Source organism: Neltuma alba, unplaced genomic scaffold (genome assembly GCF_004799145.2).
Source record: "Neltuma alba isolate B1F8T4 unplaced genomic scaffold, ASM479914v2 tig00012014_pilon, whole genome shotgun sequence".
In the NCBI taxonomy this organism is placed as follows: domain Eukaryota; kingdom Viridiplantae; phylum Streptophyta; class Magnoliopsida; order Fabales; family Fabaceae; genus Neltuma; species Neltuma alba.
Genome location: NW_021636585.1, coordinates 350,565 through 377,265, shown reverse-complemented (window position 1 = coordinate 377,265; position 26,701 = coordinate 350,565). Strand labels below are relative to the sequence as shown.

Here is a 26,701-nt window from a genome sequence, read left to right as displayed (position 1 = left end):
TTTATTTTATAAATTATAGTTAAAAAACTATTTATAAACTATTACACGCAGGCCTTTTATCAAATAAATTTTGAAATATTTATCATTGAAATCCCACACAGTTTTTCATAACAAAAATGTTAGTATATGGCCTGAAGGTAATATAAAAACCACGTGGGATGTGACTCTGCATGGCGATAACAGTCTTCACGATAACTTAGAAATAGCGTCCACGTAATTTAAGCTCAGATGAGAGAACCTATTTTCGCATATCGTATTTCCTTTTCTGAATTGAACATCGCATCACGAGACTGGAGAGTCTGAGATAGGATCGGCAACGTCGAAGAAGAACAATCTTCAATGATTGCGAGGTAGGGCCAGAAAGAGAGATGAATTAAAGACACTTGAGAGTGAAATTTACATTTGGAATAATCAAACTCGGAGACAGGGACGACGATGGATGATAGTGAGTCCAGGATTCGGATAGAGGAAAATATGGAGACGAGGGAATCGGTTTATGAAGATGAGAACGGGACGCTCAGGGAACCGCTTCTTGTGAGTAAATACAGAGCGAACAACACTTCCCAGATCGCCATTGTTGGAGCCAATGTCTGTTCGATTGAAAGTCTCGACTACGAGTAACTTCTTCCTTTCTTTCTTTCTTTCCTTCTTATTTCTCTGCATATGTTTGCTTTGATCAATTTGGTTTCCCTGGGAAAATTGATCATAGAATCATAGAAAGGTAAGAAAAAGTTGGTCGATATCTGATAACTGCGCTATCGTCATTAGCATTTATTAATTCGGTTTGATTGAATCATTATTCGACTATGATCTTTTAGGGAGCTACATTGGATGCTTAAATAGAGTATTATTGAAATGTGAGAGAAAAATGAGCAGGCTATAGTTTTTTTTTTTTCCCGCCCAAAAAGTTTAGAAAAGAGAGAGTTAATGGTAATTAATGGTTTTGAAGAGGGATATGTTCGTCTTTAAAAAAAATTATCTTCTGTTTCGAAAGAGACCATCCATCAACTTTCTGCCTCCTCACAGCAGAAAAACTGTTGCTTTTACTCAAAAGCAGACGGGGAAAATAGCCAAAATAATCATTGCCAAACACCCCCCCCCCCGGATCATTTTCTTGATTATTTATTGCACATGATTAAAGCTACGACAGGGACTCTGGTCTCTGGTAGAGTGGGCTTTCACTTGATTAACGATAAAATCAACATGAACTAATGGGGCCGGGGAAAGTTGATTATGACGTGTTTGTTTGGTTTGGTTCTTATTTTTAATTCCTAAGTAAGTTCAACAACGTTGTATCTTATTATAAATTATTATTATTATTATTATTCATAAAGGGCAATGCTTTTTATGGATATCGCGGCGGTTTGCGAAGAGTACTTAAGAAATTAAGTAAAAAAAGAAAAGCAAGAGACAGTCCTTGATTAGTTGCCAATGTTATGAAATAAGATGAGCAAGGGATCGTGTTACATGGAATGCCAATGCAACCTTTGATGAAGGAAAATCACTCTATTCGCATTTTTGTATGCAGGATTATTGAGAGTGATCTTTATATGCAAGATTTGAGGTCTAGAACAAAGGTTGAGAAGTGCCGTTATCTTGCCTTAAAATGGACGCTTGCACTTCTGGTTGGTTTAGGCACGGGGCTTGTTGCCTTTTTTAACAACATTGCAGTTGAGAATATTTCTGGTACCAAGCTTCTACTTACCGAGAATCTCATGCTCGAAAACAAGTACGACTATTCTTATCAATTTTATATATGCAATCTGACCTTTTAGCTTTTATTTTTATTCTTCAAGTGTTGCTACCTGATTCTATTACGTTTCAATCTGACCATCTGCTTGTTTGGGAGAAGACATACCTTGTACATTTATTTCTGTGCATTTGTGTTAATATCCATTATACATCGCGTACTGCTCTCTGCATAGCCTGAGTGGTCATATTTTCAATTTCATTAATAAGCATAAATTTTAAAAGCATCAGTGGTTATGAGTTATGGTCTTTGAGGGAATGCTGAACCTAGCTAGCCACTAGATTTCAAGGGTTTAAAGGAAAGACTTAATGAGGATGAAGAAACGAAGAGTTCGTTTTTTCAACTTGTTTACATATGCAATGAAGTTGTATTTTTTGGCATAAATATGATCCTATCACTTAACTCCAGTACAGGTTTCTTCAGGCCTTTGCAGTGTATGGTGGTTGTAATTTGATTTTGGCAATTGCTGCAGCAGCCCTCTGTGCTTATATTGCTCCTTCAGCAGCAGGGTCAGGCATACCTGAGGTGAAGGCATACCTCAATGGGGTAGATGCTTATTCTATACTGGCTCCCAGTACCCTCTTTGTAAAGGTTGGTTAGTTACCCAATCAATATGAAATTGCATTTACTCCTTTCTTTTTCATGAGTACTGAGGATATTTACAACAAGAATACTAAACCGCTTGATAATTGGATAATGGGAATGACACAGAGGTAACCTGGATATTTTATCATTTCTCTGATCAACACATTTTCTTCATGAGTTCAATGTGCGTGTATTTCCTTTAATCCTTAGTTGTTTATTAATTTTCCATGTTTTCCCCACCATCATCTTGTCTCATCTTTATTGTTTTCTCCTCCTTTACTATTTAACTTAGAAATAAAGGTTTTTTTTTTTTTTAAACCAATAGTTCAAATGACAACACACACCTCCTCTCACAAAGGAGGTTGTAAGTTATATACACAAGTGGCCAAAATAAGAGTGTGCATGTGGGTGTGATGGCTTGTCCAAATTATTTTAAAAAAAAACACACAAAGAAAGAAATAAAGCTTTTTATTACCATTTTGTTGGAAGTTGAGGAAGAACCCCACCAACCCAAAACTCCCTTGCTTGCTGAGTACACTTCGTGTTATTTATGTGGCTTTACTTGACTTACAAGGTAACCAAATACATTGGATTTATACACACATATATATATAGGCATGCTAGGTAACCAAACCATTACAACTCATCGGACCCTGTTGGTTACACAAATCATATCAATTATGCGGTTCAACTATTGGATAGAACAGTCATCCTCAAACCGAATGTTATATAACTCTTAATCATTATGAAACTTTGTCTATTTGAATACGCTTAACCCAAATGTCATGTTCCAGCCCCACAACCTCAATCACAATCACATTTTGCAATTCAGTTTATTTTGGAACACGCACACTTCATGTAAATTTTAATGAAGATACTAGCTGGCATATAAAAGGAAATACATGTAGAATCTTTCTTCAGAGAAACTTTTCTTTTCCTGAATAACTTCGATGATCATGTTTTGAAAAATACGCATGGTTTGGACTTAGCAGATTTTTGGTTCAATTTTTGGGGTGGCTGCGGGATTTGTCGTGGGCATGGAAGGACCTATGGTACATACTGGCTCTTGCATTGCCAATATACTTGGACAAGGTGGTTCCAAAAAATATGGCCTTAACTGGAAACTTCTTAGATACATTAAAAATGACCGAGACAGGAGAGATTTGATCACATGCGGTGCAGCAGCTGGGGTTGCTGGTGCCTTCCGTGCCCCAGTTGGTGGTGTCCTTTTTGCACTTGAAGAAGCAACTTCATGGTCCTCTCTCTCTCTCCCTCTCTCTCTCTCTCTATATATATATATCTTAACACCTGATTAGCTACTATTGAATTAATCAACATTTTTCATTGATAATTTATTTAGAATGATAGAGAAAAATTTGTCTTTTTCCCTGAACCCACTTCACAATCGGTGGTAGTATACATATATATTTTCTAATACACTTCTTTAGTTACTTTCAGGTGGAGAAGTGCTCTTCTGTGGCGGACTTTCTTTACAACAGCTGTAGTGGCTGTGGTATTGAGAGGCTTCATACAGTTATGCCGGGGTGGAAAATGTGGTCTCTTCGGAGAAGGAGGCTTGATCATGTTTGATGTTAGTTCAGAAAAGCCCTCCTACGAAATTCCTGACGTCCTGGCAGTCATATTGGTTGGAGTTATCGGAGGACTTTTGGGAAGCCTTTACAATTATCTAGTCCACAAAGTCCTTCGGACTTACAGTGTCATCAATGAGTATGGCCAAAATTCTTCTTGCCCATATGTATTATTACCTCCGCTTCCTAATACAAAAACTAGTAAGGAGATGAATTTGGTCTTAAATATAAAATTCAAATTCATTTTATCCCTCTTATTTATCCAAACTAATCTTGTTAATTGCATATGTCAAGGGAGTTTGTATCAAATAGTAGTTTCAATCCAAATGATTTTAAAGGGCAACCAACACATACTTTTGACAAATAACTAATTTAACTATCTTTCTTAATCTACTGAAATTAGTTAAGTAGAGCTTTATGACACAATAATATTTATTCGTCTCTTTTGATTATAACCTGTTGAATTTGCAGGAGAGGCCCCAGAGTTAAAATTCTACTTGTTATTGTTATCAACCTCTTGACATCTTGTGCTTCATATGGCTTTCCATGGCTATCTCGATGTGTCCCTTGTCCTCCTAACTTGGGGGATAAGTGCCCAACCAGAGGTCGCTCTGGAAATTACAAGAGTTTCCAATGTCCACCAAATCATTACAATGATCTAGCCTCTCTTTTTTTCTCCCCCAATGATGATACTATACGCAACCTATTAACACCAAGTTCTGACAAGGAATTTCAGATCTCTACTCTCGCGACTTTCTTTGTGGTGATATACTTCCTTGGAATTATCACTTATGGCATTGCCATCCCCTCTGGCCTTTTCATTCCTGTCATCCTTGCTGGAGCCTCTTATGGGCGTCTTGCTTCTCGCCTCTTAAGTTCATTCACTGTTCTTGATGTGGGTATGTTTGCACTCCTTGGAGCTGCCTCTTTCCTTGGTGGAACCATGAGAATGACAGTTTCTATTTGTGTCATACTTCTTGAGCTCACCAATAACCTCTTGATACTCCCATTGGTGATGCTAGTTCAACTTATATCAAAGACTGTGGCTGATAATTTTAACCAAGGTATTTATGATCAGATTGTGAAGATGAAGGGCCTGCCATATCTTGAAGCAGTTACAGAACCGTACATGAGGCATTTAACAGCAGGAGATGTTGTTTCAGGCCCATTATTTACATTTTCTGGGGTTGAAAAAGTGAGGAATATTGTTCGTGCTTTGAGGATAACACAACATCATGGTTTTCCAGTAATTAATGAGCCTCCATTCTCAGAAGCTCCTCAGTTATGTGGGCTGGTGTTTAGGTCTCATCTTCTTGTGCTTCTTAAACAAAGGAAGTTCACAAAGCAAAAGGTTATGACTGGATCTACCATTATGAGGAACTTTGAAGCACATGATTTTGCAAAGCCAGGTTTAGGCAAGGGACTCAAGCTAGATGATGTTCATATCGGGGAGGAGGAGATGGAAATGTACGTTGATCTCCATCCAGTCACTAACACGTCACCGTACACAGTGGTGGAAACCATGTCTCTTGCAAAAGCTGCTCTTCTTTTCAGGGAGCTTGGCCTCAGGCATTTATTGGTGGTTCCAAAGACAACAGGAGTAAGTCAGTCCTTATAATTTATTTCCCTTTCTATCTCCATCTGTCAAACTAAGCATGATGGTGAATGTTTGGAATAGAGTTAGTAAGGCTCAAAAGTCAGCTGGGACCGGGAAAAAAAGAAGAAGCAATTAGATAGAAAATGTATATTTGGGATAGCTTTTGAGGAAAGTGACTTTTGGGCCAAAAGTGGCTTTAAAATTGAAGCAACATTTTCTAGTTTTTGCATTTTGGTTTTTCTTTAAATTTGAACTTTTTGGAACTAACTTTTCAGTATATATCATCCAGACAGTTTTGTCTGATTAGTTTTTTTAATAAAAGTCTACTCAAATATAAATCACATTATTAGTTGATTTCTCAATTTCAGTTTGCAATAATCAGTTCGAATAATAACCAATTTTGCAAAATGTGGATTCAAACAAGCCCTTACATGTGGCATGTAGCATTTGGAACCACCATATTTTGCCTGAAGTTATGAAATCCAACAATTGAAAGCTATTGATTTTTGAACCAACTGGTCAAGTTTGTCCTGATTTATGAACATGCATGATCATGAGTGCTACCGGTTAAACTTGAAGGGAATCTGTTTAAAACGCCGAAGCCACTGCTTTTTTTTTTGGCCAATGATGAAAAGTGTCCTGTCATTTGAATTATGGATGAAATAATCAAACTAGCTTGAAGGAAATAATAATGCATTGGGTCTTTGTGCACTAGTCTCTGACAAATGTCTTTGGTTGGTTGGGCATATTTGATTGAATTGTGAATTAACATTTATCTTAACACACTGTGCAGAGGCCTCCAGTTGTTGGGATATTGACAAGGCATGACTTTATGCCGGAGCATGTTTTGGGACTCTACCCTCACTTAGACCCTCACAGGGATTCCAACGTATTATGAAGTGCCATGGGTCTCTGTCACAAGAAAACTAATCTCGATTTTACTTGGGGATGGGTATTGAGGTGATATGAGAAAGCATACAGTCTACAGAATTTAGATTTACTCAAGTATTCTTTTGAAATAAGAGGGATATAAAAAAGAAGGAAAATGTAAAAATATAGCAAATCTCATGGACACTCATTTCGTTTGTGCAATTCTCTTACTATTTTGTTTGATATTATTACCATGACATCAATGATCAGTGGATGGAATCTTTTCCAAAGTAGAGTTAAATCACTTCATTCGGTAGTAAATATAAAACCCGGAAACTCATTCCAATCCCTAATATAATAAGTTAGTTAAATTTTCTCACAAATTGAGAAATGTTAATTAAGTTATTAAATGTTTTAAATTGATAAAAGTTATCTATTTTACCTTTGTTAAAGAATGTGATTGGAAAATTTCCTTTCATCTCTCCTACATTTAAAACTCTCTCCCCACCAAAGAACAAAAGATCAAACTGAACACTAAACCGATTGGGGATGTGGTTCAAGGGTCAATGGGTCAAATTGAAACTGACCCAAGATCAAACTAGTCACATTAAAATAATAAAATTTAATTAAAAATAGCAAAATATAACAACATTAATAATTACTAATAACAAAATATAATAATAATTTGATTGAAACAATAACAAAATATAATAACATTGAGAATTTTGATTTTTATGATTTCTCAATAACTAAAATTAATAACCATTAATATCAAAATTATCATTGAAATTCATTCAAATATATAGTGACTAAAATATTAGGATTGAATGAGAGAAAATAGGACCAATAACAAAATAATCATTTAAACAGTTCATTATCGGTTTACGTCAGTTTTTGCTGGTTTGCACTGATTTACATTGATTTGATTGGGTACTGATTCAGTTTCTGACCAGTTTATTACTTAAATCAAACCAAACTACTAGCCGATTCACCAGTTTTCGGTTGAACCGGCCAGTTCAATCTTCTTCTTTTGTAACTGCTCCCTACCTTGTAACAAGGGTTAAAAGTGAAAAAGTATCATTAGTTATCTTATCAACCTCTTATATTTTGGACCAAAATTTTTTTCCAACTAACTTCTTATATTATGACAAGAGAGAGTAGCAAATTTACAATGATTAAAGAGATTAATTACATTCGTTATTTGTAATAAATGTACAATCATTTTTCTAAAATATCTCTTTTACTTTTTATACATTGGAAACATCCCTTATTATTGATGAAAACCTCTTTGATATATACAATTAATAGGATTCGTTAAAAAAAAATTATAAATATGTGAGACAAAATGTATTAGAATTTTATATTACAATGAACTCTTATATGTAATATGTAAGACCAAACCATAGTACTTCTTCTATCCTTAATATAAAATCTATTTAACTAATTTGATTAAATTAAGAAAGTTAGGTAAGTTAGTTAATTATAACAAATATGACAAGTTTTTTCTAAAACACTATAATCATCTTTCTTAATATCCTCTCTCCCTTTTTCACTTAATTATAGTTAAAGGAATATCCATAAAGGTAATTTAAAAAAATTTGATAAATATGATAAATAAGTCTTATATTTAGGACAAAATCAACTCAATAATTATGTTTTTTCAAGGACAGGAGGAGTAACTTAAAAGCTAACATCAATTATGGCTTCAGACATGAGAAGGAACCTCTTGAGACTTACATGATGATCATCCTAAATGCAGACCCGAAATTAAACAAGCAGCTTTGGATCTGATTTTAAACGGATGTTCCATCACTCTCTTGTGAGTTTGGCATTATGAAAGAAAAGACAAGCTCCTTAATCGAGACCGTTTGCTGGAAATTTGGACATGTAGAGCCATATATATCTTCTCTCTGGCCTCTCGCCAGTGCCATTACATGAAGAAAATCCAGTCCTCATTCTGGCCAATCATGCCTTGTACTATTTCATTGCTGGCTTCGCATTTTTTTTTTTTGAATCTCCATCTCCAGTTATTGGCAGTTTACTAGCTTTTAATAAACAAGAGATTATATATGAGATATAGAGAAAAATCCCGTGAACTGAAGATGAGCAGAGTGAGGAGAAAAATAAATTCACAATGATGGACTCTGTTTCTCACATCACGTGAATCTCATTGACAACCTTATTATTCTCTCAATGTCTCTCTTCACTTTTGCCACCCTCTTTTTAATTTGTAAATTCAAAATGTTATGATAAATAATGTAAAAAAAAAAAAGAAACAAGCAAAAGTACTTTAAACAGGATTGCCTTTAATAAAAAAGTACTTATGCCCTGCAAAAAATTAATCGAATATTTTCCTCAATGCCATTGAATCTCAACATTTAAATATAATAATGATAATGATAATGGTAATGGTAATTTTGGGGAGTGTTAAGTGACTTCTTAATAAAGTTATTAATTTCTATTAGTTGCCTTCCTTAGTTTCTATGCAGTTAGGCAAATTGGACTTATATTTTAAATTTATTAACCACAAATAATTTGTCAAATTGATCAGGAGCGTTTTCAGAGCAATATGGTACTATCTTCATCATTTTTATTTCATTCTTGCATAGTCAAAGTCCAACCATTATAGTTTTTGTTTAAAGTGAAGAATATAGGCCTAACTGTGTAACTTGGCTTATTTAATGAGAAAAATGAAGGAGTAAAAGAGCAAAATATTTTGAAAGAACGACCAACTCTTAAAAATTTCGCTGCAGAGTCCAGAATTTGTAATCCAATTTCAGGAATCTTAATAAAATAGGAAAAAAATTATTTATAAGTCTCACGTAAAAAAATTAAATGCCAAATGTCTCCTCCGAAGTTTTATTTAATATTCTTATCTAGAACAATACTACCTGGTCCTAATTATAAGAACTAGTTGATTAATTTGAGGAGATTAAAAAGAAAGTTAAGTTAGTTATTTGTAATAAATATATGTTGTCTTTCCTATAATATTCTTATTAATCAAGTGTATTGGCTAAAACTACTATTATTAGAAGGACTACTTTAAGAAAAATGTATAAATATGAGAGACAAAGTGAATTAGGGTCTTATATTTAGGACTAAAATAAAAATTAAATAAGGTCTTATATCAAAGATTAAAGGTAATATTAGATAAAAATTCAAATATTAATTTATCATATTATATAAAAACAATCTCTCACGAATTGGAACGGCTGAACGTTGGAGTTTGGGTTGGGTCACTATTTTCTTTTAGCCCACTTATAAAATGGTAAATAAAAACCACTGTGTTATTGCTCGGAAAGGTGAAAAGCGCGAAATACAGACATCCTCCACCAAAAAGAAAGGACAAATTTTAAAAATAAATAAACGAGAAGAGAAGGAGATGCAGATCTAATTTAATTTCACTTCGGTTAACAGTTCCACCACACCACACACACACACACCGCTTTCCTTCATATTTCTTAGATTCGCCGGCGATCTCTCTACGCCGGAAACCTAACTCCCTCGGCTGCCAGATCCATTCGCCTTCTCCTTCTGCCACTCTTGAAGACTGTCCTGGTTTCTCTCCCTCGGAGAAAATTTTAAATCCTAGCTCTGGCACAGATTTTGGCGATTTCGCTTCTGCTCTCTTCATCGGACTAATCTGTGTGAACATATGGAGGCAATTGAAGAACTGGCTCAGCTATCAGATTCTATGCGGCAAGCCGCTGCCGTGCTTGCCGATGAAGATGTTGATGGGACGACGCCTAGTAGGCGGCGTTCCACATTCCTCAATGTCGTCGCACTAGGCAATGTCGTAAGTTTCTCCATCCACCTGTCCATGCATACTTTTCTGTGTGTCAATGCGTGGGTTGTAAATTTATGGATCCGGTAGTTGGTCGCTAGTTTTTTGTTTTAGGATGGGGAGTTGCTTGCTGGAGGAGAAATTTCGCGGGGAATGGAAATTTGACGTGCTTACACGAGGAAGTACGGTTGGTGAGAGAATGAATTAGTATTTGGAATTGGGAAATTGAAAACTCTCTTCCTCCCAGCCCAATGAGAAGATTAGTCAGCGTCTGCGGCTGTATATGTCGGATCATTTGCTAGCTACTGTTAGGATGTTTGATGAAAATAATTACATCGGTCGTGGTTTAGAAGAGGTCTCACGGGGTTTGACAAATCATTGCGCGTGGCAAACTCGATGGAGTCGGTTCACGGTGCATGGCATGACGTTAATCACTTTGGATCTGATAGGAATTGGTAAAAATGGCCTAGAAAGCTTGCTAGCCATGAACTTTTATTGTAATTCTTGTTTACTTTTTGTAGGTAGTTTTGGGCTTTGAAGCAATTAAGTGAATGCAATGCTTTTATTATGCTGCCCTGTCTTCAGATTTGGATGATTGCATGTATATAATTTTAGTTCTACGAGTTCTTACACTCCTGTGGTATCTGAGCCTTGTATCCCATGTGGCTAGTGTTTTTGATCTCTCTGTTTCTGTGGACCAATTGTCTGTATAGGGTGCTGGAAAATCTGCTGTCTTGAATAGTTTGATTGGACATCCAGTTTTGGTAAGCCAAATTGCCTATATGCATCTTGCTGATTTTCTTTTCTGCACAAATTGATGCATCTCTTATGCTATTTGATTTATTACTAACTGTGTCATGATATAATCAAATTATTGGCAGCCAACTGGTGAAAATGGTGCTACCAGGGCTCCCATAAGCATTGAATTAAATAGAGATAGCTCTTTAAGCAGCAAGTCAATCATATTACAAATTGAAAATAAATCTCAACAGGTTTCTGCAAGTAAGAACTTTAGCTCAGACTCTGTTCCTGAACAATCTGGTTTATTGTTTCTCTGCTCCGGGATGAAAAGTTTATCTGTAAGAAGTTCAACTTACAGTGCTTGAGTGATGTTTCTTAATTGTGTCATAGGTGCTCTTCGACACTCTCTACAGGACAGGCTGAGCAAAGGTTCATCTGGCAGAAGTCGTGATGAAATATATCTTAAACTTCGTACTAGTACTGGTAGGCTGGTGTTCATATGATCTTCCTTTTTTTAAGCATGAAAAAGATCTTCCCGTGGAGTCATTTATGGGAGTGGTCGGCAAAACATTGGGTTTGTATTCATACACATTGTTTGGGAAACAAGGAAGCTGAAGTGTTATTGCAATGAACAGTCGTGTGATTTTTAGTAAGCTTCTTTGAGAGGATTGCTTATGTTTGAAAGGGCATCACTGCGCCCTGGATTTGTTATGGGAAGTGGTGGTGTTTTAGATGTCTCTTTCTTTCTCTGCTCATGTTTGATTTAAGGGTCAAATCGGACATGGCTGGTCATTGGTCAAGCTTGTTAACCTCGTGAGTTATGAGGAACCATTCAAATTCTTTTGACTTTCTTTGTTCGATTCTTATGTTTAAAATGTTGATAACCCTAGCAAGAGAAGTGCATGTTATCGTGTATTGTATATTGACTGACGTCCTTCCATCAACTAGGGAAAAACTAGAGGCGCAGTAATTCATTGTCGCTAAAAGAATAAATTATTTTAGTTGTTTTGAATATTTCCCACCTAACTGTGTCTGCTGCTTGTATTAGCAGATCTCTTACTCCTGTTTTCTGGACTCCTCTCAGGAAAAAATCAAAAAAAATTTCTTAACACAACAAGGCATGAAATGCTGAAAAGGCACCTTTTTGGGTGCCTCCTTTAATTATTGAACAGGGGTAGATTGTCTTTATGGTTAAACTTTGGTGCTTAGCTCAGTTTTTTCCGAGGGAATCTCCAATTCTGATATGTGAATTGGGTTGTGTTTAATTTTAATCCGCTTTTTAGGTTGTTTATATTTGTACTTTTCTGGAAAATCTCTGTTGACTTGCTGTTTCAGAATTATCATTCAGACTTGGATATTGCAATCCCTGTGATTCCATAAGAAATTCAGAATACTGTAACCAATTTATTGATTTGGGTCATAAATATACCTTCCCTTTTCTTGTTGATTATTTCTTTCCCTCACTTGAAGACACATAAACATCCGGGTGACATATGATGACTATCTGCTTGCCTATACGCTATAACATGAGGCTTATTCTATTTGTCCTGTTTGGTAATTGTCCAGCTCCTCCGTTGAAGTTGATTGACTTGCCTGGACTGGACCAACGAATTGTGGATGACAAAATGGTGAGTGGGTCTAAGTTATCAGTTCTTAGTTTTGATTTTACACCGAATATTATTCTCAGTCAATGTTGGATATTATGTAAAATTTTATTTAATTCTTGGTTAACTGGTTGTTTTTAGGGAACTTTGCTTTGAGAGATAAGCTAAATGCCTTCTTTTTCTTATCTTTTAGATCAGTGAATATATCGAACACAACGATGCCATTCTGCTTGTGATAGTTCCTGCCGCCCAGGTGCCAGAAATTTCATCTTCACGAGCACTACGAGTAGCAAAGGAGTATGATGCTGAATGTATGTTTTCATATTTTTATTTTTTGTTTCCTGTTAAACCATTGCTCCCAATACTGAATTTCTCAAAAAGATTAAGCTGTCAGGAGAAAGCCTGGAAATGGGATATCTCTAACACACCCTCTCATGTTAGAGCCCTTTGGGCTTGAAACATAGTAATAACACAGCCAGTATGCTTTATGGTGAAATTTAATTTTATTAAGTAAATGGAGGCTAAAAGATGGAAATCTTTGCCACTCGGTAAAAGATGTTCTGGTAACACATCAACAACCAACTCTCCCTGCACGTGTTGAGATTAGTCCTTGAAATGCTTTAATCATAACTTCAACAATGATTATCAAACTTCTTAAATTTGGAAATTCTCTTCTTTTTTGTGGTCTACTGTTTTTCTATCCTCTTTAGATTATTGCTTCTGTTAAATCGTCTTCATTATTTCAATTGTAGCCACCAGGACAGTTGGAGTTATTAGTAAAATTGATCAAGCAGCTTCAGAACCAAAAGCGCTTGCAGCTGTACAAGCTCTTCTTTCGAACCAGGGACCCCCAAAAACTTCTGATATCCCATGGATTGCAATAATTGGTCAATCAGTCTCAATAGCATCTGCACAGTCTGGTGCTGGGTCTGAAAGCTCTTTAGAAACCGCTTGGCGAGCAGAGACTGAAAGCTTGAAATCAATATTGACTGGAGCCCCACAAAGCAAGCTTGGTAGAATTGCCTTGGTTGAGTCGCTTGCCAGCCAGATTCGCAATCGTATGAAGCTCAGGCTTCCAAATCTCCTTTCTGGGTATTTATTATGTGACTGGAATCTATTCACTTGTTTGCAATATGTTATCCTTTTTTGGGTTTGTTGTTTATTGTACATGTCCTATCTACATTTTGTTAGCGATTTTGCTTTGAAATTTGCCTTTTGTCCAACCTGCTGTTGATGTTCCCATTAGGGCTTCATTTTTGTAGAAGCTGACTTTGGATTTAAGGTGTCTGCATAATTGACTGAATGGAAGGGATAAACCATAAAAGTTTAGAGACTTACTGGGATTATTTTGGCATTAGAACTTATGGATTTAATGCTGTCCTGAAGCTTAGGCATTTTGTTTATTATATGCTTTATGGTTGCCCGACTGTTACCTAATTCATGATATACCATGCTATTGGTGTCTCGTCCATCACTTTGTTTAAAAATTGTGGTATCAGAGGGTAGGCTAACTTTTTATGCTCTGTGTTTCTGGAAAACAATACTACCTTCGTTTCTATTTGGAAGTTTTTTATGTTCCCATCGAAGTCATTTTTGTAAAATTTGTGAAGTAATCAATATTGTTTTCTGATATAGCCCTTGGAAAGAATATTGTAGAGTAGTTATGGTGGAGAGAGAGAGAGGGAGAGATGATAAAAGAATTTGCATTAAATTAAGGGTATTTGTGGAAACATGGGGTGATTTTAAGAAAATAAACTAATTCTAACTAATTTTCTTGGTTTGTTGAATTAGTTAAATGTGACCTGTAATCAGGAACGGGGGGAGTAATTTTGGTATTTGTTATACAATTAAAATATTGTCAAAGCATTCGGATATTTGGAAGGGGGGTTTTACAGTTTTACTCCTGATATGGACATCTTGTCATGTTTATGTAGTATAGCTAACTATTAGATGCCTCCTTTTATAAAACTGGCTAGTCCATAAGATTTAGATGATCATGAGATGTTGTTTGGTAGGTTCTTTGTCTTGGATAATGCCCACATGTGAGGTCTGTTATGAAAGAGAGAGTGACCTGGTTAGGATGTTGTAAATCCTATGATTTCAGAGCTGAAGTTTGACCTTTTGCATTTTTTATTGCTAAGATTTATAATGTGTCTTTGATTTTCAATTTCTTTAATTAAAATGAAATGCTGCAGTCTTCAGGGAAAGTCTCAAATTGTTCAGGAGGAATTAATGAAGCTTGGTGAACAAATGGTTAGTAGTCCTGAAGGTACAAGAGCTCTAGCCTTGCAGTTATGCCGTGAATTTGAAGACAAGTTCCTCCAACATCTTGCTGGCGGCGAGGTTGGTTATTGTTATACCTTGAAATAAATATACTTTTATGGTAAGCTGCAGTTAGGTGAACCTCACAAGCCACCAATGCTGGAGGAATAAATCAGCCTCAATTAAAAAAAAAAAAAAGAAATTTTTTTTCCCCACAGCCAGGCCAAACAATATCATATAACTGGTAGAGAGCAGAAATTCATGGCAGGAAAGAGGGAGTCTTTGTGCGTGCTGAGAAAGAGTGACTGACTGAGCGGGAGAGATGGAGAGGGAGAGGGAGAGGGAGCGAGAGGAAAACTGAAGCACGCTTTGCCCCTACATTAGTATTTATGCTGGGGAAGAGCATACAATTTCAATTATACAGCTTTAGATTACTCAACTCTCAATCAGCTCCTTAATCATAGTTTATCAATAATAACTCATTATACTGGTAGATATCTGTTTGTAACTTCAGTCCTCCAATCCTTTGCAGGGTAATGGTTGGAAAGTTGTTGCCAGTTTTGAAGGCAATTTTCCCAACAGGATTAAACAACTTCCTATAGACAGACACTTTGACATAAACAATGTTAAAAGGGTAAATTGTCTTTTGAACATTTCACTTTTATTGTCCAAGTTAAATCTTTAATTCCTCATATTCGCTTCAGGTGTGGTTGCTTCTTATAGTTCTCTTTAAACTTGTGTTAGATTGTCCTAGAAGCAGATGGATATCAACCTTATCTTATTTCTCCAGAAAAAGGGTTGAGGTCCTTAATCAAAGGTGTTCTTGAAATGGCAAAGGAGCCATCACGTCTGTGTGTTGATGAGGTATGCTTCTAATTTGCCATCGATTTTATTTATAAAGTGGCTATTATGCTATGTCCAAAGAGGCATAAAAAGGACTTTTAGTGAGAAGTTGGGTAGAGGGCTGAATTTTTCTTACTTGCATGAAAAATAGGCCTGTGTCTTGTCTTGTTCTGTCTCCTTTTGCTATTAATTTTCATTAAATGGCTTGCATCAAGGGAAGGCCTTGTTTTAATTTCTTTTTCTTTGCATCTGTTATGTCTGAAGTGTGGGAACCTTTGGACTGTAAGGCTGATTGTCTGGCGTATTAAATGATCACGTTGGCTAGATAATTCAAACAATTGTTAATTTGGAACTGATGTGTTATGTATTTTTGGATTCTGGAGGTATTTTATTTGTTTTGATCTGTAGTCTGGTAGAGTTAGGGCACTTGGGTTTTTTTTAATGTTATCGTCATATGGGTGCTGCAGTTTTAGGGTAGTTCTGAATTCTGATAGACTGATGATGTAAAATTCCTGTTCCATTTTTCTCTTGAGCTGTATTTTGAACTTATGTTTTTGTAACTACCAAATTAGGTGCATCGTGTACTTTTGGATATAGTTTCTGCTGCTGCTAATGCTACACCTGGTCTTGGACGATATCCTCCATTTAAGAGAGAGGTAAAAATGCTTTGCAGCAATCTGGAAGTAACTTGGTCTAAATTTTGAGAATGGTCTATCTTATGTTTCAAAATTTAAAACCAGCTTGTGGCGCTTGCAAGTTCTGCCCTAGATGGATTTAAAAATGAATCCAAAAAAATGGTGGTGGCTTTAGTTGATATGGAGCGTGCATTTGTTCCACCCCAACACTTCATTCGCTTAGTGCAGAGACGGTATGTTAGATATCTATTAGCTCAATATCTTGCTTGTTAGTGGGAACTAGGAACACTTAGTTGTTGTTCATACATGAAGCTCTGAAGTAGTATCTTAAAATTGTGATAATCCCTGTTATGCACCAGCTATGCCTCTTCAGTTAAGCTCAAATCATTTAAACTGTAAAGCTGCACGCTTTTCTAAGAAAATGGAAGACACATTTTCTAGAACTCGGACCAATAATTGAGCATGTCACTCTCAAGGTTATAATTGAGAAAAACACTGAATGGCGATCTTTCTTCCCAGCATGCAGTGAAGTTTGAAAATTGTCGTGTTTGAACTGTCCAGTGGACCTTCTGATAGAGTCCCAAATTAGAAAGCCACAAGTAATTCTTGTGTTTGATGTGTATTTCTTGAAAATTCTGGATCTTTGTTAATATTATGATAACGTTATACTTTTTAGTTGTGCATATCTTATTTTAATGTTGCAACACTTTTTATCAATTGCTTTAGAATGGAAAGGCAGCGCAAAGAGGATGAGCTGAAGAACCGGTCTTCTAAAAGGGCTCCTGAGGCTGAACAGTCTGGTCTAAATCGGGTGTGGGATTGTCTTCTTTTTCGTCCTAAGAAACTCAGTTTGGATGTGCTATATGTGAAATAGGTATTAAATCAGCTTTTTTCTTCTAGATGCATGAAATAAAATGTGTTTTCATTTCTAGGCTGCTAGTCCTCAAACTGGTCAACAAAGCGGAGGAAGCTTGAAATCAATGAAAGATAAATCTGGTCAGCAGGACAAGGATACACAAGAAGGATCTGGTTTGAAGACGGCTGGGCCTGATGGAGAGATAACTGCAGGTTTCTACAAATTGATCATAACATTTTATTGTGTGCTTGACCGTATGATCAAGGTCTCTCTGTGACATAATGCGCTAAATATGTATTTGGTGGCTTCAATCTCTTCTGTTGATGATGCCTTCAAGAGCTTCGATATTATCCTTGTTAAAACAGTTGCCTCTTTGCGCTTGGGGTTCCTCTTATTAAACTCTTTCCAGCAGTGGTTGGTCATTTCCCAATGGTTGGTTAATTAAAACTCTTGAAACTAAATTGATATGGCACATGTAATATTATGTTCTCTATTCAAAAGAAATAGTATTATGTGGCTATGTGAAAGCAGTTGAGAAGCCAGCGTCATTGAAATCACTGAAAAGCTAGAAAAAACTAGAATGATTTTGTCCTTATTTCCTGCCACTTGTAAAGAATTGAATGAACCTTTCTATATTTTCAAGTTAACAGATAATTGGGCATGTGAATTTTGCACTGTCCATAAAATGTAATATTTTAGACTCCATTAGCATATGGAACTACAAAGCTTGTATATCTTCCCAGCCTAGGCTTTTGTTTTTCTTTCTATCTATTTCTATTTTAAGGTAAGGAATCTGCATTCTTAAATTATAGTTATACTTAACTATAGTACATGGAATCGGCTTCTACCTTTTCTTATGGATTTTTTCTTCAACACAGGTTACTTATTTAAAAAAAGTGGAAAAACTAGCGGCTGGAGTAGACGATGGTTCGTTTTGAATGAGAAGACTGGAAAGGTTAGTATATGATTATTCTGTTGTCAAAGGCTTATTTGGAACTAAGTATCGTACTCAATTCAAATGGTATGGTTTTTGACGTTATGGTTATTTTCATGACCTCTTGAAGTACTTGACCAATGAACGAAGAGAGGATGAAAACTGAATGATATTATTCAGAGAGATTCAGCTGATGCAAATGGGGCTTCTGAGATGCTAAGATTCACTATAATATATCCCAGTTTCTAGCCTGTAATTTAGGAAATATAATCATGTCTACAAGATACATCTAATCTGATATCTTAGGGAATAAATATCAGATAGATAAAATACAGAATAAGATAATAGCCTATGTTTCAGTGGAGAAGACACTAACAACCAACAGTCATGGAAACCTTTAAGATGTGCAGAAGTGATTTTGGAATATAACTTATTTCTTTCTTTTTCCTTTTTGGTATGAAAATTAAGTGATGAGGTTCTGTAAGGTCCTGGGGGTAAAGAATGAAAGGAAGTGAGTAGTTGAGATTTCCTCAAAATAATTTTATCAAGTTGCAATGAGGTCCTCTTTTGCAGCATTTCGAATTGGTATGGACTTGAACGACGTGTTGATGACCATATGAAAGAATGTCGCTGCAATGATTATAGAAGCATTTTTCTGAAGTAAAAATGGGCATATAATCTTAAATGTTATGATAAATCAAAAAGTCTCATTGGGCTGGTGTTGTCCATAAGTCGTTAGGTCCTGTATATGTGTTCTGGCTGAACCTCTTTAAGAATTATTACAACTCCTTGTGAATTGTGATTTCAATTTGTGACTGTAATTATTACCTTTGTTGAAGTACAGTAATCCTACCATATGTGTCCTTCAAGAACTTGGTCTTGCTGCCTTGTCTTTTGATCATTAGGCTGTCTTACTGTTTAGGTGTGCTTTGGATCTTTAACCTTTCTTTAAGATTAATCTTTATAATTTTCTTTAAAAAAGGAAATCTCTGATGGAAGGAATTGCGAGTTTTTCCCCTTCATCTTGTTATCTGTCCTAATTGTTCTGCATCAATGCTCTGCACGTATTCCTCCCATGATGCCAATGATTAACTTCTAAGGGAAAGAACCTTGTGTTGTCCCTGTTAGAGGTTGATGTATGTGATTATGCAACTATCAGTGTCACACGGATTGATTTTATGAGGGCTAATGATTAACATTTTCTGGGTATTATGATTTGATATTGGTTTATATTGCAGCTTGGTTACACCAAAAAACAAGAAGAGAGACACTTCCGAGGAGTCATTACATTAGAGGTATGACATAAACTTGGTTCATTATATGAAATTCTTTGTAGAATAATTATTAATCTTGTTCATTGCTCCCAAATCATTTCATTTCGCAATCTGTCTTGGGTTTCCTCTTTCATTAATTGTTCCTAGATTTTGTAATGTTTGATCACATTTTTCGTTCTTCATATCTTCTGTGTTACTTGTTAGTTGTTCCTGTGCATTTTGGTGCCTGTTATTCGACAAAAGAGAATGCATAACAATTTTCCTTTCTTTTGATATTCTGTATGAATATGAAGTGAGAAAGGTAGAAAGAAAGGAAAATTGCTTTATTTCTGAGTCTTGAGTAGATGGGAAGGAAGAATAATTTAAGGTTTCAGCTTAATAATCCCGAGTTGCTTTGGCTGTCCCAATCAGGAATGCAACATTGAGGAAATCTCTGATGATGACGAAGCTTCAGCAAAGAGCTCAAAAGATAAAAAGGCCAATGGACCTGATTCGGGAAGAGCATCCAACCTTATATTGAAGATAACCAGCAAGGTCCCCTATAAGACTGTTATGAAAGGTAATCTTTCCTGTGGCTGCAATGTCACCTTTTAACTGATGCGTCCTCCCGGGGCCATCACTGGATCTGATATGCCCCTGCTTGGTGTGTTACAATGTTGCTATACGCATTTTGCAGCTGAAAGTACAGTTCTGTTAAAGGCTGAGAGTGTAGCAGATAAGGTTGAGTGGCTAAAAAAGCTAGGAAATGTTGCACATCCTACAAAAGCTGGTCAAATAACGGGTGAATCAGGTCTTCCTATGCGACACAGTCTTTCTGATGGTTCCCTTGTAAGTTATTATGTTGCCCACCTCTTTTTATTTGCTTCATTTGATCATGCGGCAATATAAAAAAAATTGGAAGACACTGATTATTCGAAGAGTGGCTAACATGCCAATCACATTAACTTCGATGCCTGTGGTTTATGTCCCTCGACGAGAAGTTTTTTATTTTTTTAATTATTTTTCTAGTGTTCCTAAATCATAATCCTCCTATCTTTTTCTGTTCATATCAATAGGTTTGCACTTTGCACTTTTTCGGTTAGCATCATATTCATTTGTTGAACTCAAGAAGTTTATAATATAAGCTCGCAATGACAAACATGTCTATTGAGTCAATTAGAAATTTCCAGAACTTTGGGGGTACTTGTTGCTTTTACTCTGTTTCAAATACGAGGCATTTTTACCTGATGCATGATCACCAAGAGAAACGGTTGGGTAATTAAGATTTAAAATTTTTCCATCTTCACCTTTTTTTCACTAATCATTAATTATTTGTTTCTAATAGGAGGTAAGTGATCTGAATAGGCTCCTACAGGCGTTTTAAGTAAAAAGACATTAGTCACACTTGGAATTCCCTAAAATGCCTTGTATATTGAAACAGGACTTTTCAAAAAATTCTTCATATTTGAAGGTAGCATGTAGATTTTTAGTAGCTGCGGATCTTAAAAAATCTATGATCACTGACCCATCTATGAACTGCTGTTGTCTAGAATTTGCTGGCTTTATTTCTGAAAAGTTGCTCATGTTACTCTTTTATAGGATACTATGACTAGAAGGCCTGCGGATCCAGAAGAGGAGCTTAGATGGATGGCCCAAGAAGTTCGTGGTTATGTTGAAGCTGTTCTTAACAGTCTTGCAGCTAATGTCCCCAAGGTCAGTGTACTTTATCGAGTACTGTATTTCTCTCTCTCTGGATCTCTTGCTGTTCAGTCTCCCTGGAATCAATTAGTTTTGGCTGAGCAGGCTGTTGTTCTTTGCCAAGTGGAGAAAGCCAAAGAAGACATGCTTAACCAGTTGTACAGTTCCGTCAGGTTAGAGCTGTCTCCTCTGCCTACTGCCCAATGAATGCATCGTTTCTTCATGGAATATTTTATGTGATAGCCTTCCAGTATTTCGTCCTTAGAGCATCAAATATATTCAATACTTCTGGCAACCCTTGGGCTGCTTTAAAAACTTGTCTACTTTGTGTATTCTTTATTGCTTTTCTTGGATGTATTTTAGAGATCACCAAGGACATTTTGGACAATCATTAATTCTTGTAATTTGGAGATATCTGTGCTATACAACACTTCAAATTTAAAATCTTTTCAGGATATTTTTTTGGGGACTTCGTAAGGAAAATTTATTGAACTTGTTTACATTTTTGTCATTGACAGTGCACAAAGCTCGGCAAAAATTGAAGAGCTGCTCCAAGAGGACCATAACGTGAAGCGTAAAAGGGAGCGCATTCAGAAACAGTCCTCTCTTCTTTCAAAGCTGACTAGGCAGCTTAGTGTCCATGACAATAGAGCGACTGCAGCATCCAGTTGGTCTGAAGAAGGTAGCACAACAGGTAATGTTTCTGCAAGCACGCCCTTTCTGGGAACAATTTATGTCAGGGATTTATGGTGATCAGCATGATTTTCCATCCCAACCCCCTCCCCCCCACCCAAAAAAAAAAAAACAGCTGCATCATCTTTACTTTGGCTAGTGGCACCTGAGCTTCCATTGTGCCAATAATATAAAATAATGACATGACAAGGGGTCACTTTTCATAAAGATTTACTCATGCTAGTGGACCATGAAAGCCTGAAATGGTTTTTATCAATACAAGTTCAAATTTATGCTACGTTACAATCTGTTCATTTGAAAGGCTTAGGTGGATTACTGGATAAACTTGTACTTTTCCTTTATAATGGGAATAAAAAATTTGATTGCTTGTAAATTTTGTTGTCATCCTAGAGGAATATCTAATTGCTTGAATACATATAATCTTTTGATTGCGTACTTTCTGCATACTGTAACTGTCGTCTAAAATATACATTTTTGTGTTAGTACTATCATCTTGATTTTACCCATTATTTGATTTACTTCTCTACACAACTATAACGAGTCAATTCATGCAGAAAGTGGCGGAAGTTATGGCTCCTCGTCTGGTGGTGATTGGAGATCTGCATTTGATGCTGCCGCAAATGGTTCCATTGACTCATCATCTAGGTTTGGATCTGGTGGACACAGTAGACGATACAGTGACCCATCTCAAAATGGTGACACGAGTTCAGTTTCAAATTCTAGCAGTCGCCGGACACCAACTCGGCTGCCACCAGCACCTCCATCTGGTTCTAGATATTAGATAAAGCTACTGATCATTCCAATTTTTTATTTTGTATTCTTGTTGGGTGGATGCTTGAGTTTTTTCCAGTCTTGTATTGACAGTCCTACATCCTCTCTTCAAGTTATTAGAAATGGGTTAGGTGTGTAGATAAAGATTGCTAATACAGCCATATTATCGCCATACATGTTTCTCCGCTTTCGCCCATATTGGATGTTCGGGGACAATGTCGGATAAGATGGTATTGTGTCTGCCCGACATTTTTTTCCTCTAATATATGTAATTTGTTTTGTATCAATGTGATTACCAGAGGATAAATTGTATCAATACGCATCAAGTGGACATTTTTGCTTAAAGTCTGTCATCTCTAGGTAGCATTTTGTTCAGGGAGTTTTCGAATGATTAGAATGGATAGTTGAGGTTCATAGCTTCACCGAGGGACACAGCTTTGATGCTTATGCAAATAGCCTGTGATTTCACGAATGCAATGAGGTAGTGAGAGTCTCTAATGTCTGTCTCAGAGGTGACGTTAACTTTGACGTTAAGGAACTCGAGATTGACATGAATTTCATCTTTTTGGAAGATTCCATCCATGATTTAAAACGCAGAAATTAACAACGACGAATTGCAAATGTGGCGACAACCCTCAATGATATATTCATAAACAAAAATCAAGATGAAAAAGTGTACCTTACTAGTCTGAAAAAGTGAAATGTAAATACGTTATTTAAAAAAAAAGAAAAAAAAAAGCGAAGTTCAAATCTGTTTTGGCGAAAACACAAAAGGACAATTGGCAAACATTTCAAAATGAAAAATAGTGCTTAATCAAAAAATATAAATAAAAATCAATAGGTTGCCAAATGATACACTTTAATGTTATTCTCAGCGTTGGTTCATGCCTACTACTTCACTACAATCAATCGGTTTAGATAATTTTCTCTTCTCAAGTTAAACTACAGTCGGGCTCCGCACATGCTGACCGGCCATATGAAGAATCCAGACCTAGCTCATCTGCACCATCCCATGTAATGTAATGAATCGAAAAGAAAAACCTCCGTTCATCTTCTGACTAAACCGATTTCCCAACCTTTGAATGCATAGTAAACAAGATCGACCCATTGCACTGCCTAGCTTCCCAAGAAACTGGAGCTTACGCGTAGGGGATTGTTGGCACTTGTCCTAAACAGTGAGAGACGCACCATTGTCTGCTGCAGTGAGATTGAGTATCATGGTTGCTGCCTTAGGAGCCCTGAAATACAGGAGTAAATCATATTTATAGTTGGAAGCTCAAAATGAAAGCGAAACAAATTGTGGGCATCACACACAAATCAACTGATGTCTATGGTTAAACCTGATTTAACTAGTATTACAAGCCTATGATTAATTTGTTCCGATTTCAAACTTTCAACACATTCCCTCGCACATGGAAGGCCCTTTGGGCTTGATACACGGATGAAACACAAGTTCAGCGCATTTTAATTTTAGAGCAAATGATTGAACTTCTGACTCTGATCACCATGGGTCTAATACCTAGTCAAGAGATGTTCAACAGAAGATTTAGCTGTAAACCGAAAATAGTCTCGTTATATCTAACAAACACCACATCACAATAGTCTTCTGAAATTGAGTTCTTCCATTTGGTCTGACCGCCCTCCAGCTCTCAACAATAAGAAATTAAAAAACCGGATCAGATAATGGCTCAGATCCTCTGATCATTCCAAAACTTTCTTTCTAACGCAACAAAAGGAGGCAAAAAAGAAAAAGGTAATCTTCAGCATATTTATAGGAACCAGGGAGACGGAACAGTTAGGCAAACATGGGGCACTGTCCATTCATGGAAATAGAAAAAATGCTCCAACCAAATAAACATATTATTCTTGAAGAAATATTTATACCATGCTTCAGGTGCTTGATATAGGGCAGCTGAATTACCAAAGCATGATGCAAGCATCTCAGTGTTTATTACACCTGGATTAAGGGCTACAACTGCCATTCCTTCAGGTAACTCCTTTGCCACTGACCTAGTCAACCCTTCTATAGCCCATTTTGATGCACAGTAAGGTGCAACCTGTTGCACAATGCTAGAATGTCAAATATCAGTTGATATTAATGAAGGATGTTGGCAGTTGGAAACGTTGGAAATGGTGAGTCAGGTATCCACATAGACTTATAACATTGAAAACCAAGATCAGATTGTAGGAATTTGGTAAATCACGCACGAACATCATGCCAAGAAGAAACTTGTCATAATTTCCAGAAATAGAAAAGCCCAAAAAGGCATAATTTGAGAACTGAATCACAAGAACTGCTGTATGTCTTCACATTCATCTCAGATTAAACAACTTTTATTTAGCCCCCCATTCCCCATTGCCACTGTTTTCTCCAAAAAAGCATCCTAAAGTTCCAGGACTTCCTTTGAGAAACAAGATGGTTAGAATCAAACACAAAAATCAGATGTCATTCTTTCGTGAAAATCTATGTTTAAGAACTTCCATTTAGACAAGAAAAAGTTTAGGCTATCTGCATTATGAGTGGGGCAACCAAATAATAATCTAGGGACATATGACTACTATATGCTCAACTAACCAGTGCAGCACCAGCTCTTCCCCATCCAGACGACATATTGACAATGATTCCTTGCTTCCTTGTGATCATAAGAGGGATGAAATGACGTAATACATTGGCCGTTCCTTTGATGTTCGTATCGATTACATTATCAAACTCTTCAACAGGAAGTTCCCAAATCTTGTTGTTTCTATTAATGGTGCCTGCGTTATTTACTGATTGTACCCTTTGCTTTAGTATATCAGACTGTCCAAAAGCACCATATGATAAATGACAGAATCAAACAGACACACATTAAAATCAAGATAAACTGAATTAAGGACGTTATAAAGCCTAAAATCCATCAGCTGGTTGAGTTTATAAGCTTTTCCTTCTGAATAATTACAATTCCCTGTAATACAAAATAAAGAAACTGTATATTACTTTAAGATCAGACATGAAAATATAATTTTCTTCCTGTATTTTGGTAGGGCAACTCAACTGATATACCAGCTGCAAAACCTCAATAGCATTCTTGTGAACTGACAACCAGCGTCGTATAAGGAGGATGATCAATTTCTTCACCAAATTTCCACAGACAACATGCAATTAATATTGTTTGTTTTCAGAAAAAGAAGTTTGAGAAAACAGGAAGCAATAAATCACCAGAGGATAGACAACGCCCATATAGCTTAAATAAAAATCTGGTTAAACAGCACAATCATTGAACTGGACGAGCTTTCTAATCCCTCTGAAGCTACACAAACGCCAACCCTAAAAAAATTTGCTGAAAAGCAAAGGGACGGCCAAAAAAAAAAATTCTCAGATTCAACTGAAGAGAAATGCATAATTTAAAATTCTCCAAAATCATTGCTGACAGCAGCACGTTATATGATAGATATTGCCTAAAAATGGAATCACCTCCAGTTAAGGCGAGAAGCTTAACTTTCTTGTAACTCACACATTCCAGATTTTAACACAGTTATACCATTAATTTCCTCACATCCACAATAAGGGAAAGAAAACGCAAATGCAATAATCATGATGAACTAAGGATACGCACCTATAATATCAGGAACACCATTTTTCTCCATCACAGTACGAGCCAGCTCCTCAACGCTGCTATCCGATCTCTGAACCCGAAAGAAATGAGCAAGGGAGCTTTTTTTCATTGACTCATAACACACTTTCAAATTCCAATGCTCTTTAAACAACAGTTATTGGCAAAGCGATGTACACTCACTACACATGAAATATCTTCCAACGACTCGCAGACAATCCGAAATGAATTCGAGAAACGAAACGAGACAAGACAGATAAAGAGTACTAACCACATCGGCATCGAGTAACAAGTGCTTTTCAGATGACGAAGAATTGGCAGCAGCTAGGGCGGCAGAAAGTTCCGACCGAAGTGCATTGAGCTTATCCTGAGCACGTGAACACCCGATTACGGTGTGGCCTCGTTTGGCCAATTCTAGGGCAAGAGCTCTTCCGAGGCCCTTACTGACACCAGTAATGAGAACCGTTCGGGAGGTTGCTGCTGCTCCTCTGCAAACAAGGTTCATCCCGCCAAGCGACGCCGTTACGCCGGTCATCTGCTTCCCTCGCTAGTTGGCTTCTTAATATTTGAGGATAAAATTCACACCGAAATGCGCGCGAGAAATTTTATAAGGATGGAGCAGAGCGCAGAGGCATCCCTTATG

General features: G+C 36.5%; 3 protein-coding genes across 5 annotated transcripts; 2 read left to right on the top strand and 1 right to left on the bottom strand.

Annotated features, from left to right (window-relative positions):
• Nucleotides 1–435: 435 nt before the first annotated feature.
• LOC114721162 (chloride channel protein CLC-c-like) lies at nt 436–6,419 on the top strand. The gene is made up of 7 exons (XM_028906983.1): nt 436–617; nt 1,529–1,729; nt 2,164–2,341; nt 3,328–3,590; nt 3,794–4,063; nt 4,396–5,524; nt 6,315–6,419. Exons 1-7 carry the CDS (start codon nt 436–438, stop codon nt 6,417–6,419), a joined length of 2,328 nt encoding a protein of 775 aa, XP_028762816.1.
• A 3,389-nt stretch (nt 6,420–9,808) lies between these two features.
• On the top strand, nt 9,809–22,810 carry LOC114721252 (dynamin-2A). The gene is made up of 22 exons (XM_028907085.1): nt 9,809–10,187; nt 10,889–10,939; nt 11,057–11,177; nt 11,307–11,399; nt 12,483–12,544; nt 12,714–12,831; nt 13,273–13,612; nt 14,716–14,863; nt 15,315–15,416; nt 15,527–15,646; nt 16,198–16,281; nt 16,366–16,493; nt 16,987–17,071; nt 17,193–17,328; nt 17,995–18,071; nt 19,289–19,345; nt 19,736–19,883; nt 20,001–20,152; nt 20,903–21,016; nt 21,107–21,174; nt 21,520–21,695; nt 22,249–22,810. Exons 1-22 carry the CDS (start codon nt 10,047–10,049, stop codon nt 22,473–22,475), a joined length of 2,748 nt encoding a protein of 915 aa, XP_028762918.1. The 5' UTR covers nt 9,809–10,046; the 3' UTR covers nt 22,476–22,810.
• A 444-nt stretch (nt 22,811–23,254) lies between these two features.
• LOC114721257 (NADPH-dependent pterin aldehyde reductase) lies at nt 23,255–26,701 on the bottom strand. Of its 3 annotated transcripts, XM_028907091.1 has the most exons (6): nt 26,330–26,700; nt 26,062–26,131; nt 25,041–25,234; nt 24,350–24,522; nt 23,586–23,703; nt 23,263–23,465 (listed from the first exon to the last, which is right to left on the bottom strand). In XM_028907091.1, exons 1-5 carry the CDS (start codon nt 26,591–26,593, stop codon nt 23,634–23,636), a joined length of 771 nt encoding a protein of 256 aa, XP_028762924.1. In that variant the 5' UTR covers nt 26,594–26,700; the 3' UTR covers nt 23,263–23,465; nt 23,586–23,633. The 3 variants fall into 3 exon arrangements, with proteins under 3 accessions (XP_028762925.1, XP_028762924.1, XP_028762923.1); XM_028907092.1 differs by having other exon boundaries at nt 23,255–23,703; nt 24,387–24,522; nt 26,330–26,701; XM_028907090.1 differs by having other exon boundaries at nt 23,263–23,703.

Bases quoted from the DNA above. Each gene is read 5' to 3' on its own strand.
- LOC114721252 (XM_028907085.1), top strand. From the start codon at position 10,047: ATGGAGGCAATTGAAGAACTGGCTCAGCTATCAGATTCTATGCGGCAA. The intron at 17,072-17,192 runs GTGTGGGATTGT...TTTCATTTCTAG, and splicing joins AACAGTCTGGTCTAAATCGG to GCTGCTAGTCCTCAAACTGG. The intron at 18,072-19,288 runs GTTAGTATATGA...TTTATATTGCAG, and splicing joins TGAATGAGAAGACTGGAAAG to CTTGGTTACACCAAAAAACA.
- LOC114721162 (XM_028906983.1), top strand. From the start codon at position 436: ATGGATGATAGTGAGTCCAGGATTCGGATAGAGGAAAATATGGAGACG. The intron at 2,342-3,327 runs GTTGGTTAGTTA...TGGACTTAGCAG, and splicing joins CCAGTACCCTCTTTGTAAAG to ATTTTTGGTTCAATTTTTGG. The intron at 5,525-6,314 runs GTAAGTCAGTCC...CACACTGTGCAG, and splicing joins TGGTTCCAAAGACAACAGGA to AGGCCTCCAGTTGTTGGGAT.
- LOC114721257 (XM_028907090.1), bottom strand. From the start codon at position 26,593: ATGACCGGCGTAACGGCGTCGCTTGGCGGGATGAACCTTGTTTGCAGA. The intron at 26,132-26,329 runs GTTAGTACTCTT...TTTCGGGTTCAG, and splicing joins TGTTACTCGATGCCGATGTG to AGATCGGATAGCAGCGTTGA. The intron at 25,235-26,061 runs GTGCGTATCCTT...GGGTACAATCAG, and splicing joins TGGTGTTCCTGATATTATAG to TAAATAACGCAGGCACCATT.